Source organism: Ammospiza caudacuta, chromosome 1, assembly GCF_027887145.1.
Source record: "Ammospiza caudacuta isolate bAmmCau1 chromosome 1, bAmmCau1.pri, whole genome shotgun sequence".
Lineage (NCBI taxonomy): Eukaryota > Metazoa > Chordata > Aves > Passeriformes > Passerellidae > Ammospiza > Ammospiza caudacuta.
In genome coordinates, this window is record NC_080593.1 from 66,991,931 (window position 1) to 67,006,255 (window position 14,325).

Sequence of the window (14,325 nt, forward strand, 5' to 3'; positions counted from 1 at the left end):
GGAGTAAGAAACTACAGCAACTTGATTGATAGGCAAATGACAGACCAAAATAGATACTAAATAGACCTTAGCACAGACCCTTTAATTCAAGTGAGTACTCCAAAATGACAACTGGCAAACTGCAAGGGACCAACATAATGCACTGACCTGAAACATAAGTAACAGCTTATTCCTTTCCGGTATTTATGGCATTGCCTTTTCTATGGGTGAGACTAGGTGTGCTGCAACAAACTGAGCCACCGCAACACGGATCCTCCTCGTTCGTGCTATGGAGCACAGACCTTGAAGGAAAGGTGTAATTCAAGATGTAACTATTCCCATGCTTTTGTCTGAACAAAGTCAGCTGCAATTGTTGAGGTGGCATGTGATACAAATCCTCAAATCCATAAAAGAAAAAAAAAAGGCTTTTCCTTGAAGATAGACACAGAGATATCTTTCTGGGAAGAAATCAGGAGAAGAGACTGGCAGATGCCTGCATACCCTTAAGAAGGTCTGGAAGTACGAGCTTAGGATGATTTGTTATACCATATACAGCCTGCAGAGATAATAAGTAACCTGTTTAAAATTTTACCTATTGAATAGGTACAAACAGTACACTAATCTCCCCATTTCCTTTATGTGCTATTTATGGCTGGGATAGAGTAAAAATTCTTCACAGAAGCTTACAGGGAGCTGTGTTTTGGATTTGTGCTGAACACAGGGTTGGTAACACAGGGATGTTTTCATTACTCCTGACCCGGGCTTGCACTGTCAGGGCCTTTTCTGCTCCTCACACCACTCCACCAGAGAGTGGGCTGGGGGTGCACAAGGAGCTGGGAGGTGACACAGCCAGGACAGCCGACCCCAGCAGACCCAGGGGATATTCCAGACCATATGGCATCAGGCTCAGCATATAAAGCTGGGGGAAAAAGCAGGAAAGGAGGAATGATGCAATTTGTCACTGGACAAATGGCAGTGGACCTCTGCTCTCCTGTAGATGGACGAACACCTGCCTGCTGATAGGAAGTGGTAAATGAGTTATTAGTTTTGCTTTGCTTGAGTGCCTTTGCTTTACCTAATAAACTGTCTTTATCCAGTTTTCTCACTTTTATTATTATGATTCTCTCCCCCATCCCACTGTGGGGGAGTGAGCAAGTGGCTGTGTGGGGCTTAGTTGCCAGCTGGGGATAAACCTTGATACTGCAGAAAGTCAAAAACTTGATCAAACAATAGGCAGCAGCTTATTCAGAGGGATGAGATCACACCTGACAAACAACTAGGACAGTCTGCAAGTCTAAACTCCAGTGAGGCTGATGAACACATGAATGTCTCCAGTCTATTACTGACCACCCTATAGTCTGAGGACACAATAGCCATGAATGAGAAGGAGAATGAAGGAATCCATCTTCATCTTACCCAGAAATTTATCATTGACCCTTCTGGTGATAAGCAAGAAGCAGTTACCTGAAATGAGGGAGTGCAAACAGCCTGAGAGACCCCGGGATTGGTAGGCAATACAGAGTATATACATCTGTATCGCCTATCAGTGAGATGAGATGGTCCTATGGAAACCTTTCATCCATTTTCTGGCAAATCTTGGTGCTGCTAGAGTTTGTCACCAGCTTGAGTGTTCTGATGTTCCCCAAACATCCAAAAAGCAGAGAGAGATTTAGGTGGCAGTCAGCATTGCTGACACCAAGTATGGAGACAGCCAAGTTAGTTCCACTAGTCCTAAGGAACACAATGGCAGTGTTGGTGGCACTGATGTATCTAGGACCCAGAGTGCTGGGACAGGCAAAGAACTGCTGCAGTGGTTAAAGCAGGAAACAAAATGCTTACAGCACTTCAGAGGCTGGACTGTTTCTGAGGATGACCAAATCAGATGCCTCTGTGGTAATCACAATCTGACAGAACGTGACTTGTCTGGAAGTAGAAGGCGGAGAGACACCCTAGGAATGGCTTTCTTAGGAGGATGGCCAATGGCAGATCAAAGATAAAGCAGATGCATTCACCTGAATGTTTCCCAGCCCACAATATCCACTGAGTCCCACACCACAGAAAACTTCAACTGCATTCTCAAGGAGAGATTTTGAGTAGTTCAAGCTCACCATCCCTTCTAGATTTTAAAGAACACCATGTGGAGCAAGAACTTCTCTGCCACATTAATTAAACCTGTACATGTGTCAGAAGACAAAATTCAGCCCTAAAATAGGGGCACACCCAGGGTGTAAAAGAGTGTTGGGAAATAGCAGCAAAAAGAAGGGGAAGCACAGTTTCCCCTCCTGAAAATTCAGAGTGGCAGCTGGCAGCAGAGAGAAGATGAACCTACATGAGAATTAGCCACCTTCCACACTCGCTGAGCAGGAAGCTGAGCACAACCTCTAATGAACGTGCTTCTGGCCTCAAGTGGTTATTTGAATCAAGGCCATTTGAATAATTTGTGAACTATCACTTCAAAAAACAAAAAAGCAGTTGGAACTTTATACTAAATAACCCCAGTGCAAACTTGAAAACTATGTCTGCCCATTTACTGCCTCATTTGTGCTTGAGTTCTACTCCAATTTGCACTTAATTGGATTACTATAGCTAATGACAAAATGAGGTGTTAAATACATATATTTCTGTAGTCAATTAAATTCAACTTAAATCCCAAACATGTACAAAGTTATGACTGATCAGAGCACAAAGCTACTCAGCAGAAACTCAGCACAAATAAACTTATGGAAAACTCCTCCCCACAAATACACTGGGCCACTGAAAGCTCCTCTGACAGAGCAACACTTAACTTATGATAAGTTCCACAAAATTACATTTCTTAATCATTTCAGATAGGAAATAAACAAAACTAAAGTGATCTAGATGAACTGAAAACCAAAATAAATTAACCAAGAGGAAAAATATACAGTCATACTTCACAATCTGTATACACAGGATTGTGATTTACAATAACTTATGTGAATATGTGCATATTTTTTGTTTACTTGTTTAGCTCAAAACATGTATTTTCTTTGTTTCGGCAGCCTTCAGAGTCTAAATCTTCAAATAAATAATTTTGTTTACTTCATATTACCAAGAATGTGATCTATTCAGGCATGTAAGAAACTAAAAAAATCCCATAGGCGTAGAGGACAGTTTTAATTTGAAAAGACTAACTTTATTACCTCAGTTATTTATGTATCAGTTTTCAATGTAAAAATTTATTTTTCAATTTCCAGCCATAAGAATTTAGGCTAGAAGCCAAAAGTTAAGTCAAATCTCTCTTTGATTCTGAGGTGCTTGAAAGCTGAGTGCTACCACCACATAAACCTTTGTAACCCCATCCCTTTCAGAGTACATTGCTAAGTTTACCCTAGAGAATTTATCTTCCTTTATGCAAAGATGTTATTGGGCCACACGTGAGAACAAATGCCTAAGAGCAGAGGTTAGCTTGTCTTTAGCTTGAACACATCTATCACAAAAAATCATCCAGAGCAGTATTAATGTTGTGAGACCAACAGCAACAAGAACAGACAACTATACCTTACTTGCCAAGTTTTTCACATTTGGATGACAATACCACTTATCTATGACACACTAAATAGAAATACATAAGAAATACTTACTAGAAGATCTAGTTTGTTTAAAAGTCTCTGCAAACATTTGCAGGTCTGCTATCTAGCCACTTATGTTTTATCTCTTCCACCTTTTACAAATACATAGAGCAGTTCTAGTACTCATATGAGACTGTTTATAATAAACCTTCTGAAATATGAAGCCAGCTACAAGTTAGGAGAGAAAAAAGCTGAGCAAAATATGGACAAGATTTACAAAATCGTGAAAGCAGTCGATAAGGTGAGTGTAGAACTGCTATTTAACAATTCACAGTGCTTGAGCTAGGGCTGTTTCCTGTTGAAAATGGAAGAAAAATTGGAAATTGAGGAGAAAAGATAAAATCTGTATTTTTAATGTTATTGCTAGTGAACTACTGCAACTTGCTGCCAGAAAATGTTGGGTGCAAGTAGCATTTAATCAACTGTACTCATAGATAACAGCTCCATGAATGTCTAGATAATAAAGGGATGAGGCAGACATCCCTAAATTCAATGTATGTGGACTTCATAAGGGGAAGACACTAAAGAAATTGGCCAGGCTTATGTGGTATCCTTTAACAGTACATCCTACTCCCTCCATGGGAGGCCAAATGCTGGGCCAGAGAGACCCTGCTGAGATCCACTTGGGTATGTCTTCTGCTCTCTAATCTTTAAAAAGTTTTGAAGTTCATTGTTTTGAAAGATAATAAACCTTCCAGGACAGAGCATCAACAATTTACAACACTGTTCACAGATGTGTCACAGGCCACCACCACTGCAAAGGTGAATGCCTACCCAGAAAAAGCCAAAGCACTGACACCAGATACTAGAAAATATCTCATCTGCTAAATCCAGCAGCTCAAGGAAGTGAGGCTGGTGCTGCTCCAAGCCCCCAGATCCAACCAGTAGAAAGGCTGAAAATGTTTTCCCAAGAGAGACATATATCAAACACCCCCCCAAACATACATACATTCATATATATGGCTGGACATACAGATCCTGGACAGACACTCTGAGCACTCCTACCTTATCCTGCTCCTTGATCTGGCTAAGCAGGGCAAAGGTCCACTAATGGAAATATTTCTACGTCTCCAAGGGGGATTTCACCAGCAGCTTGGCTCAGAAACTCAGTCTGCCCAGTAGCCACCCCTGGATCCCAGACTCCTCAGCTGCTGCACCTGGACATATCCCTCAGGGTTGCAGCCCAACTCTAATTGCTGGTACAGAGCATTCCACACCCCCCAGAAACTTTTGTCCTGCATCTCCTAATGTGTCCCACACCTCCAGCTAGCAACACTGTTAGTCCAAACAGTGAACTGCAGAGCTGCTCCCCGACTCCACATGGTGACAGTTTCACTCTGGGACACCAACTGGGGCTCTGCAGGAAGAGGCCTGAGAGGAAACTGGGCAGGATTACTCTTTTTCTGAGTCCTTAATTTGTGTTTCTCCCTGCCCCTTTGCTCCTCTAAGCTGTGGAGATGATCTCCCATGCCTCTCCCATGACGGGCCCAGTAGTAACCTGGCAAAGTTCTGTTTGGGCTCCCCACTCTGTGTCTGGGCATCCTCATGTATCACTGCAGTCAGCCATTCTTGAAATGCAATGAGTTTGCACCAGCTTTCTAAGCTCTAACACACAGATTAAATCTGCCACAGGTCATCTGTTTCTTAAAATAAGCTGTGATGATCAGTCTCTTTCCTCAGCATGTTGCTGGAAATCATCACATACTGCTCACCATAAACTGCGTACGGTTGTTAATGATTAGGTAAATGACATAAAGAACTAAGGGTTAGCACAGGCTGTGGTCAGCAGTGTGCATGGCCCTGATGCTACAGCTTCAGCAATCTCATCAAGGTCAAGGCAGCTACTTGAGTGGATAAAACAAAACCTTTGTGAAGTGGGACATTACAGACACAGCCCCTGATCTGCAAACAGACGTGCCTGGGGCCTCATCCAGTGCCCAGCCCAACCAAGCCTTTTCACTGACACAGGAAGGCTTTGCACCAGCCTCTAGGATCACAATACTTTATTTACTTTCTATTTTATTTTTTGGGGGTTGTTATTACCTCTCTGTTGGTCTTCTGTTCCATTAAGTTGTTTTTGTGCTTCTTCAATTTTGTCTGCAAGAAAGAGAGGTCACTATTAAAACACATATATAAAAAAGGCAAGATTGCAGTAAGTCATTTACTGAAATCAGTCTTGAAATATCTGTTTATATTTAGGAGTGATATCATTCATGTATAACTATGTGGTACATTATGAGTAATACAGCCATATAAAATTTTATCATGTTTTACCAGAGAGGCTATTGACATGCTAAATTACACGGAACCACTGAAAGAAAAGCACTGGCATTGGATCTGCAGTTAACAGCAAATCCCACTGCAGCTTCCTACCATCTATAATAATGTGTGCAGTCAGGGGACTCTTTGGAATAGGTATTATGGTGCATTATAGAGTGTTTTAATACATTTTTGAAAAATGCTGTTAGAGCAAGTCAATGTTGCATTAAACATAGTGAGAAGAACAGCAAACAGCATTTGCTAAGTGAAGCAATGGAGCCAATCCTCTCACATGGGAGCACAGGGAGTGAGAGGTAGTCCCCACCTTATTTCTTTGTGAAACAACCAGAAATTCCCACATGCACAGAGCAGGAGCAAAAGGAGGCCCTGAGTCTTTACTCCCAGTCTGTCTTTGCAGTTCACTTGCTGCCCCTCAGACACACTGGTGTTGGAAGGAGAGCTGTGCTTCACCTGCTGTTGCACAGAAGCTCCCATGGAAAGGGGGGGTCCTTGTTCTGCATGTGTGCATGTTTGCATGTGCATAGTAAGAAGCAAGAAAAGGTGTAACTGGACCGAATAAAAATTCAAGACCAAATTTTCTTTTGATAGCAAACAGTCCTCTGAGTAGGTTGAGGATAAAAGGTTGTGTTGGTAAGAAGTAGCACCACTGGGAGAGGCTGAGCTCTCTTGGTGTTCTGAGCATCAAACTATGGCCTGACTGACCAAGATCTGAGCTTGGAACGTGACTTTCAGATGCAAATGGTCATTTTCTAAAATACCTGTGAAAACTTTTTTCCTTGTATTATTTTTCTTCTTCTTTTCCCCTGGTGGGGTCAGTTTTTATTGAACTAAATTGAAAGAACAGAATGTAACTGGATTAATCCTAAACCTCCCAGACTCTACTGGTGCAACTCAAGAAATGCCAGACTTCATGGCCATATACAAGAGGAGTATGACAGCTCTGCAAAGCCCTCACCTCTTTCTTCACAAGCATGGAGGCTTTACTCACTCTGACTTTTACAATACAAGCTTTCAAAAAAATGGATATTTCTTCAACACAATTCTTAAAAAGTGGGTTTAAATGACTTCTCTTTTATTTATCAGCTGAATCACTCAAGCATGTTGGAACCATTTATTCACAGTTGAAGTCTGATATGGTTTCTCAATTCTTTCCTCCACAGAACCAAATAATTACAACTGAATCAAACTCACTCTGGTTCTGCATTTCTGTTTTTCAGAACAAGTACCAGGTTTCCCTTCTGATTAAAGCTCAGTAATTTCTCTGTTGTACACTGTCCCAGAGAATGGACCAGAAGATCTCACAAGGGTGCTAACTGAGCAGACTCTCAAAGCTTCTCATGAGAAAGAAAGACACCACAGCAATTTGAAAAGCCGAACTTCTTCCTTCTTCCCCTGGGGTTAGTGAGACATGCATACATATTTAATGGGAAGTTTTATCACATTTTCTTTTATACTGACTTACTGGCTGCTGAAGATCAACACAACTCAAAAAGAGCACAATCCTTCACCATCTCTTTACCAAGCTGGTTATGCAGGCTTATTTTAAACACAGAAGACTCGATATTTAATGCTTGCCTGCATTAAATACTACAGCTGAAATACTAAATGTATTAATACATTTTTTTTAATAGAAAGGGATGTAAATAACCATTTCCAACAAAAAAAGGAGGAAATGTAAACAAAGCATCTTTTATATAAGTGTCACTAATACTCTTAGAGGAAAATGCATCTAGCAATCTCATATGGTTTTTCCAGACTGTTGCTTTACAGGTGATGGAAATAAACAATTTACAAAGTTGCAGGATAGTTGATAAAATATATGAACACATAGGGAAAAAAAAAAATCAACAAATTATCCATGTAAATGGAGCTGTAGGTTTTAGCAAAAGGCAACAAGAAATCAAATCTATAGTTTGGCTCTCAAACTCACTTTCCCTATGTTAGAGATATGTTTAATGCACAATACATGGTGTTTCTGTTCTCAGAGTAAATGTTCTGTCAACAAAGCTTACATCTAAGTACGTAGACAACTGCAGTTTTATTATTAAAATTATTATCTGCATATTTCACATAAATGCTACAAGAAATATATGCATTTACATTCACAATCATCCTACTTTTTAGAGGAAAATTACTTAAGTATTTCAGAATCATGCTATATGAGAATGCCAGAAAGATTAAAGGCTTTGACCTCCTTAACTGAATACTGAATAGGAAAAAAAAATTAGTTCCTATCAGTAATTCCCAACCATTCCTTTGTCAGACTGTAATCCCAAACAAAGAACCACAGATAACAGAAATAATAGCTAGGTAAACAGGTGACTGGTACACAGCCAGAAAGTCTCCTACATTTTCCCCAAGGAGTTATTTCTGCTGTGTGTATTTCTTCATACCTATGGCGGTATCCCTGCGCAGAACAGTTTTGAACGTTCTGAATACTGAAAAATCTGGAAAACTAAAGCAGTGATCTGGACTGTAAATGAGACATGGGTATTAACATCAGTTTGGGGCTAAATGTTTTCTGAGGGCCTACATCCTCCTAATGGCCAGCATCACAAGCTACCTGCTCTGGCTATTGCACCAAGGCGTGTCCAAACCATTGTACAAAATCCCCGGCAGCTGCTTCCCACCCTGCTGCATTTTACAGCTACAGATCCTACACAGGCAACTGCCTGACAGACTGCTGTGCTCAGGCTGCAGGGAAGAACTGGGTTATCCCTAAGGGCCGTGGAGCAGGTGGCAGGAGCAGGCTTAGAGCCAAGTACCCCAGCAACACCAAAAGGCAGCCTCCCCAGGTCTTCTGCCAACTCGCACGTACGCCAGCAATAACCTGCTAACAAATTTACATTATCCAGTCATCTCCTTCTCTTGTGTGCCATTAAATTAGCTGTATGTCAAACATCTTAAGGAAAATTATTTCAGACATCATACCACATTCTGTCATAATTGTATTATAGGTGCTCTAATGGTACATACCTTTGAAAATGCTTTATAAGCAAAAAGACACCACACAAAAAATCATCTGTAAAGCCCAGGAGGAGCTGAAAACCAAGAAGTCCTCCATTTAATTGCAAATAATATTATCCAATCCAATAATTGTTTGGTCTAATATTATTTCAGAATTAAACCTGGGATACTGTCTAACCTGAACATTTTACAAAGGAAACATTTGCTTATCAATGAAATATTATCTACTTCTACTAGGATAAAACCATTTAACTAATGGGAATTTCTAGTACATGGTAGGTATAGCGCTCTCTTAATTTCCCCTAAGAGCCAGAATAGTACATATCTTGACTACTTTACTGTAAGACCTATCCTAATGGTCCATCCCTTCAGCAGACAGCCTCCTGGAGTAGCACACATCTAGAAGCAAATGACAGTGACAGACACACTCTCACTGAAGATGGGACACTTCTCACCAGGCACTTACTAGTGGAGGTGCAATGGAAGAGGAAATCATCATATGCATCACTGTAGAGAACGGAGATTCCATGTGATAGCACTGCAACGAGCCACAGAGCCAGCTTTTGGCCATTCCAGGCAGGTGCATGCCACAAAAATGCAAATCACAAGTAGCATCATGAAATTATTTTATTTATACATTATAGATATACTTATACACACAAACACACCTGCATATGTGTAAAAGAAAATGAAACAACGTGTACAATGGCTTTTCTTACTCCAGCATGAAATCTTCTCACATTATTCTCCACCACAGCTCTCCCAGCAGGTATCTGCTGTGTGGAAATACCATCAAATTCCTTGAGGTTTTAAATATGTAATGTAACTGTGCTTTTTAGGAATGCAAGGAAGGAGACTGGCGTGCAGTAAAATATGCTTCTTGTTTTACACACCTCCTGCTGTGATAGATCATTACAAGGATACCAACAGTCTGAATTAGATATGGTGGCACTGCGGTGGGGTTTTAAATGAAAAAATAAACCAGATTTTTCAACAGCTTTACAGTCTCTATTTTTGGTCTTCACTGAGAGATAGACCTCAGAGATTTTAATTAATTCATAAATAAAATGTAATTTACAGGGTTTTTTTCAAAGAGATTATCCCAATAATGTATAAAACCCTGAATATGTCTAGTATTCTATGCATCACATATGCATTACAAATTTTCAGGGAGATCTTAAAGGTCTCACTTATATTGTGAGTTAAGGAAAATAAAGATTTATTAACTTCAGCAGGGAAAGCAGAAATACTGAAGGTGTGAGGTCGGCAAAGTATAAAACCAGTAACTTATGACAGCAATTTACGCTGGAGCAGATTACATTTTCTAGTAAAGTGTTTGTGGGTTTGGTTTGTTTCATCTCTCTGGGGATTTTTCCACTGACAAGTGTCCCCACAGCAGCATAATGAGATGACTTTGTCCTGTTGCACAAGCCACCCCGCCCCACACAATGACAGCACACAGAGGAATTAAGTCACTGAGGAAGACCTACTTTTAAGCCTCCAGGAAAGCTTACAAGGGAGTGGTTGGTGTAAGTTCATTAAGTTCTTGCAAAGCACCCTAACAGGAGGATTTTTCATTGCACATATTTGCATGTGTCTGAACCACTGCAAATACGGGGATTTTTTGGCTTATTACTGAAGATGTACAGTTGCTGCTCTGAAAAAATAAGTGTTTTGTTGGATTTGGTTTTTTAATCACAAATACTCCGAAAATTAGCAGATTTAGACCATTTTGGATGCTGAAAACAGGCTGTGACATCAAAACTTTGAAAAATACAAGCTTATATCTTGCCTGAAAGGCTAGAGTTATATCTTCAAGTATTTAACCAGAACAACTGGAAGGAAAATATCAGCACATTTTTTCCCCTTCAGTTAAAGACAAGAACAATTCTCAGGCCTTAGGCCTGAGTCATCCTAAAAATACCTCCTGCAAAACAGCTTCAGATGACAGCAGATTTTCTTCTTGCTTTCTCATAAATCGCACTCTCTCTTACCTTGCTGCATCAGAAGACATTTGAAAAGTAATTTAGAAAATCACTTTGCATGGGTTTTAAGATGGACACAAAGAAAGATGTCACTTCAATTATTTTTTCTTGCACTGATCATCTAGATCAGGAGCAGAAAAGAAAATCAAAGTGACAAAATATTCTTCAGCTGGAGTACATTAATGCAATCAGTCTGTATGCACTGGGCAGTATTACTGAAAACAACTGTCAATGTGTTTTTATTTGAGGGGGGAGAGGGCTGTGCACAGCTTAAGAAAAATACTGATGAAAGTACAAAATGCTGCATTTTCCACCACTATAAATTCAGAGAGCAAGTGAAAAGAAGCTGAGTCCCTGCATGAAAATCTCAGTCTTCAGACTATTGAAACCACCAGGCTCATGTGCAAGTAACAAAGTGCTTCACATTTCACTGGATGAGAAATGTGCCTGAAAGCATTTATTATTAAATAAATTAAAAAAAAAATTTAAAAAATACCCTGAGCACCAGACAGGTGGTGCAGAATAGCACATCTTATGAATCATAGAATGGTTTGGATTGAAAAGAGCCCTTAGAGATCATTTAATTCCAGTCCCCAAGCCACAGGCAAAGCCACTTTCCACTAAACCACTCAAAGCCCCAGCCAGCCTGGCCTTGAACATCTCCAGGGCTCAGATTTGACACAGAGGACCTGAGCCCAGCCCCACATCCCATCTGAGCCATTTCACACCTCCCCCAGAGGGAAGACTCTGCTGCTTCCAGCAGCAGTGCCCATGCAGCGCAGGAAGGGCAGCCACATGAAGCCAAGGAACGACGCAAAGATGATGCAAGCTTGGCACATTTCCCAGATGGCAGGTTCCCTTGGCACAGGACGCAGAGTTTAATCCCAAGGCACCCTGCCTGCAGCTGTGGGTACCCACCTGGGACTGGGGAGCATGCAGAAGCGCCCACGCTCCCCTGCAAGGGGGCTGTGATGCTTGCCTTTCCCTTTTGCTAGGAGGAGGAAAGGCTCTTTACAACCTGCTAAAACAAGAACGCTGTTGTCCTAATGTGCTTTGGTTAACTGAGATGAATCCCAAGACTTCCTTTAACCAGCTCATTAAGAAAAAAATAAAGGAAAAAAACCCCTAACCCAAAACCCCAGAGTCTTGTCTGTGCAAGGAGCCCATTAGGTTAATTGGGAGGCGGTGCAGCCGGTGGGATGCTGCCTCTTGGGGAGCGCAGAGGCTCGGCAGGCCCCTGCACGTCCCCACACTGCAGGAGAGCCTCCAAGCCCGAAACCCAGCCAGCCAAGCTGGGGTCCTGACTGCACCCTGGGCATGGCAGCACTGTCCCTCTGTGCTGACGGAGGGGACCCTGCACCCAGGGGTGCAAGGGCTGGCAGACACAGGCAGCTGAGGATGCCTTTGATGGCCCCAAGTTTCCACCACCGCCCTCCTGCCACAAAGTGAACACCTTCAAAGCCGGCAGGCAGCAGCAAGAAGGCATTGCATGAAACCCACTGGACCAGGCACTCTTCTCACTCAGATTTAAATCTACTTTTAATTAGAAACCACTTTTCTGTCCCCATACACTTCCTTTTTCCAGTTTAATGAGAAACACTCAAGATTAAAAGGAAGAGATCAGATGAGGAAAGACAGTCTTTTCATCTTTATAATTTCATACTGTGGGAACTTGACACTTTTTGGCATATGGTTTGTTTTGTGGTTTCTCCTTCCCAGTTGGAGCTTAGAGAATCACAGCACCACAGCTTAGTGAGTTGCCAAATGCTGAGCCTGATAACTGATAGCATGGATGTCCCCAGCCTACCAAAAATGCAAGGTAAAACAGATTAAATCTCAAGTTTGTCCAGTACTACTGGGTCTGAAGATTGTTTGTACAGCTCTAAGAGAGGGGGTGAAAAAGACCTCCTAAAAATGATATAAATTCAAAACTCTTAACAACTAGTAGGGTGATGCAGCAGCAGTCATCCTATTAATAGCTATAAACTACCTTTTTAAACATCTAAAATGAGACTTTAAACAATTTTAAATGCTCCACTAGTCATCAAAACCTTGACTAATGACCTGTTTGATCAGTTTTTCAGAAAAATTTGATGCATTTTCATTTTAATGTCAACTTTGAATGCTCATCATACTCCCTGCCATATATAATTATTTGCATTTAAAAATGAAGAACTCATGACAGATACTTTATATAACCCCGTTGAAAACAGAAAATTAAAATCTTCCTGTTATTATTCTTCATTTGAAGAAAAAAAGACGCTCGTATATTTGAAAATGCAATCAGTAATCTCCAGTTTAAATTTGTATCAGCAATGATCTGCTGTACTGTATATACAATAAAACAGCCAATGCAAAGGCTGTATATAAATTAAATATATAAAGCCTTTATCCTTGCCATCACATATATTACTCAAATATGGTAAGGGCTCCTGATGAGGTTGGCAAGGTGTATGTGCATAAATTACATTAGCACTTCACATACGAACCCAAACTCTTGTCCCTGTGTCATTTATTTGTTATTGGGGAGCTTTCAATCTTGTGTCTGTTTGTTTGTTTCCATGGTTTGAATTTTTATTATGAGGCTTCTACGCTCATTAAAAACTGAGCACAGAAGGGGATGGGGAGGAAGAGAATTTTTGGATGACGCCTTACAGAAGGATATAGCAAACAGCGAGGCACCTGTGGGGAGAGGCACAGTAGCTGCCAAGCATAAGATTTCAGAAGTGTAGGTGAAGTATCTTCAGAAATCCCTCCTGCCTGGCACCTCCTCAGCCTGCGTAAGCCAACGCACAAGGGTGGCACTTGCCAGGGCCGGCTCCTTTCCACCGGCCCCACAAAACCAGGTGATCCTGCATCCTGTGTGTGCTTCTGAGAGCACCCAGCTGAGTCGCCACAGATAATTCCTTTACACATTGTCTCCCTCCGGTACCGAATTACAAACACAAGTACTGATTGCATTTCATTTGCATAGCTCCTAATTAGCCCTCTAGCACAATAATTACCCCATCGCTATGCTGATCCTAGGGCATTGTTCTATCCCGCTGCCAAATTTCAGCTGCCTACCTAGGACAGGGTGATTATTATCACTAAAATCTGCCTAATAATTACTTAACAGCCTCTAGGGTATTCACTGTTCACAAGCTTTGGCTTTCTAGGTGTTTCTTCTATACCTAACCCAGTATCACTGTTAGAAGTTAAAATATTAAAGCCACGAGTTGCTCTAGTTCACCACCTTATCCAAGCTGCAGCTAGGAAGCTAGGAGCACCTTCATACCTTCTGCTCTGAGACAGGTTCCCTCCCTTGGCAGGTTTACTGGCCTACGAACTGTTGTCCCCAAACTGGAAAAAGGAGAGGTTTTTGATTATATATATATATATATATATATATATATATATATATATATATATATATATAAAATTTTTTTTTAAGTCACACACAGAAATTAAATAAATGCCAGTGAAATAACTGAAACCATTAAACAAAAAAGAAACAAACCGAACTGACAGCTTTTCTACTCACT

General features: G+C 41.0%; 1 protein-coding gene across 1 annotated transcript in view; it reads right to left on the reverse strand.

The window, feature by feature from the left end:
• Nucleotides 1-14,325, reverse strand: part of HIVEP1 (HIVEP zinc finger 1) — a 119,306-nt gene that overhangs the window by 48,212 nt on the left and 56,769 nt on the right. The window contains exon 2 of the mRNA XM_058813762.1: nt 5,613-5,666. Within this exon, the coding sequence (XP_058669745.1) occupies nt 5,613-5,666 (54 nt within the window). The remainder of the gene's footprint in view (nt 1-5,612; nt 5,667-14,325) is intronic.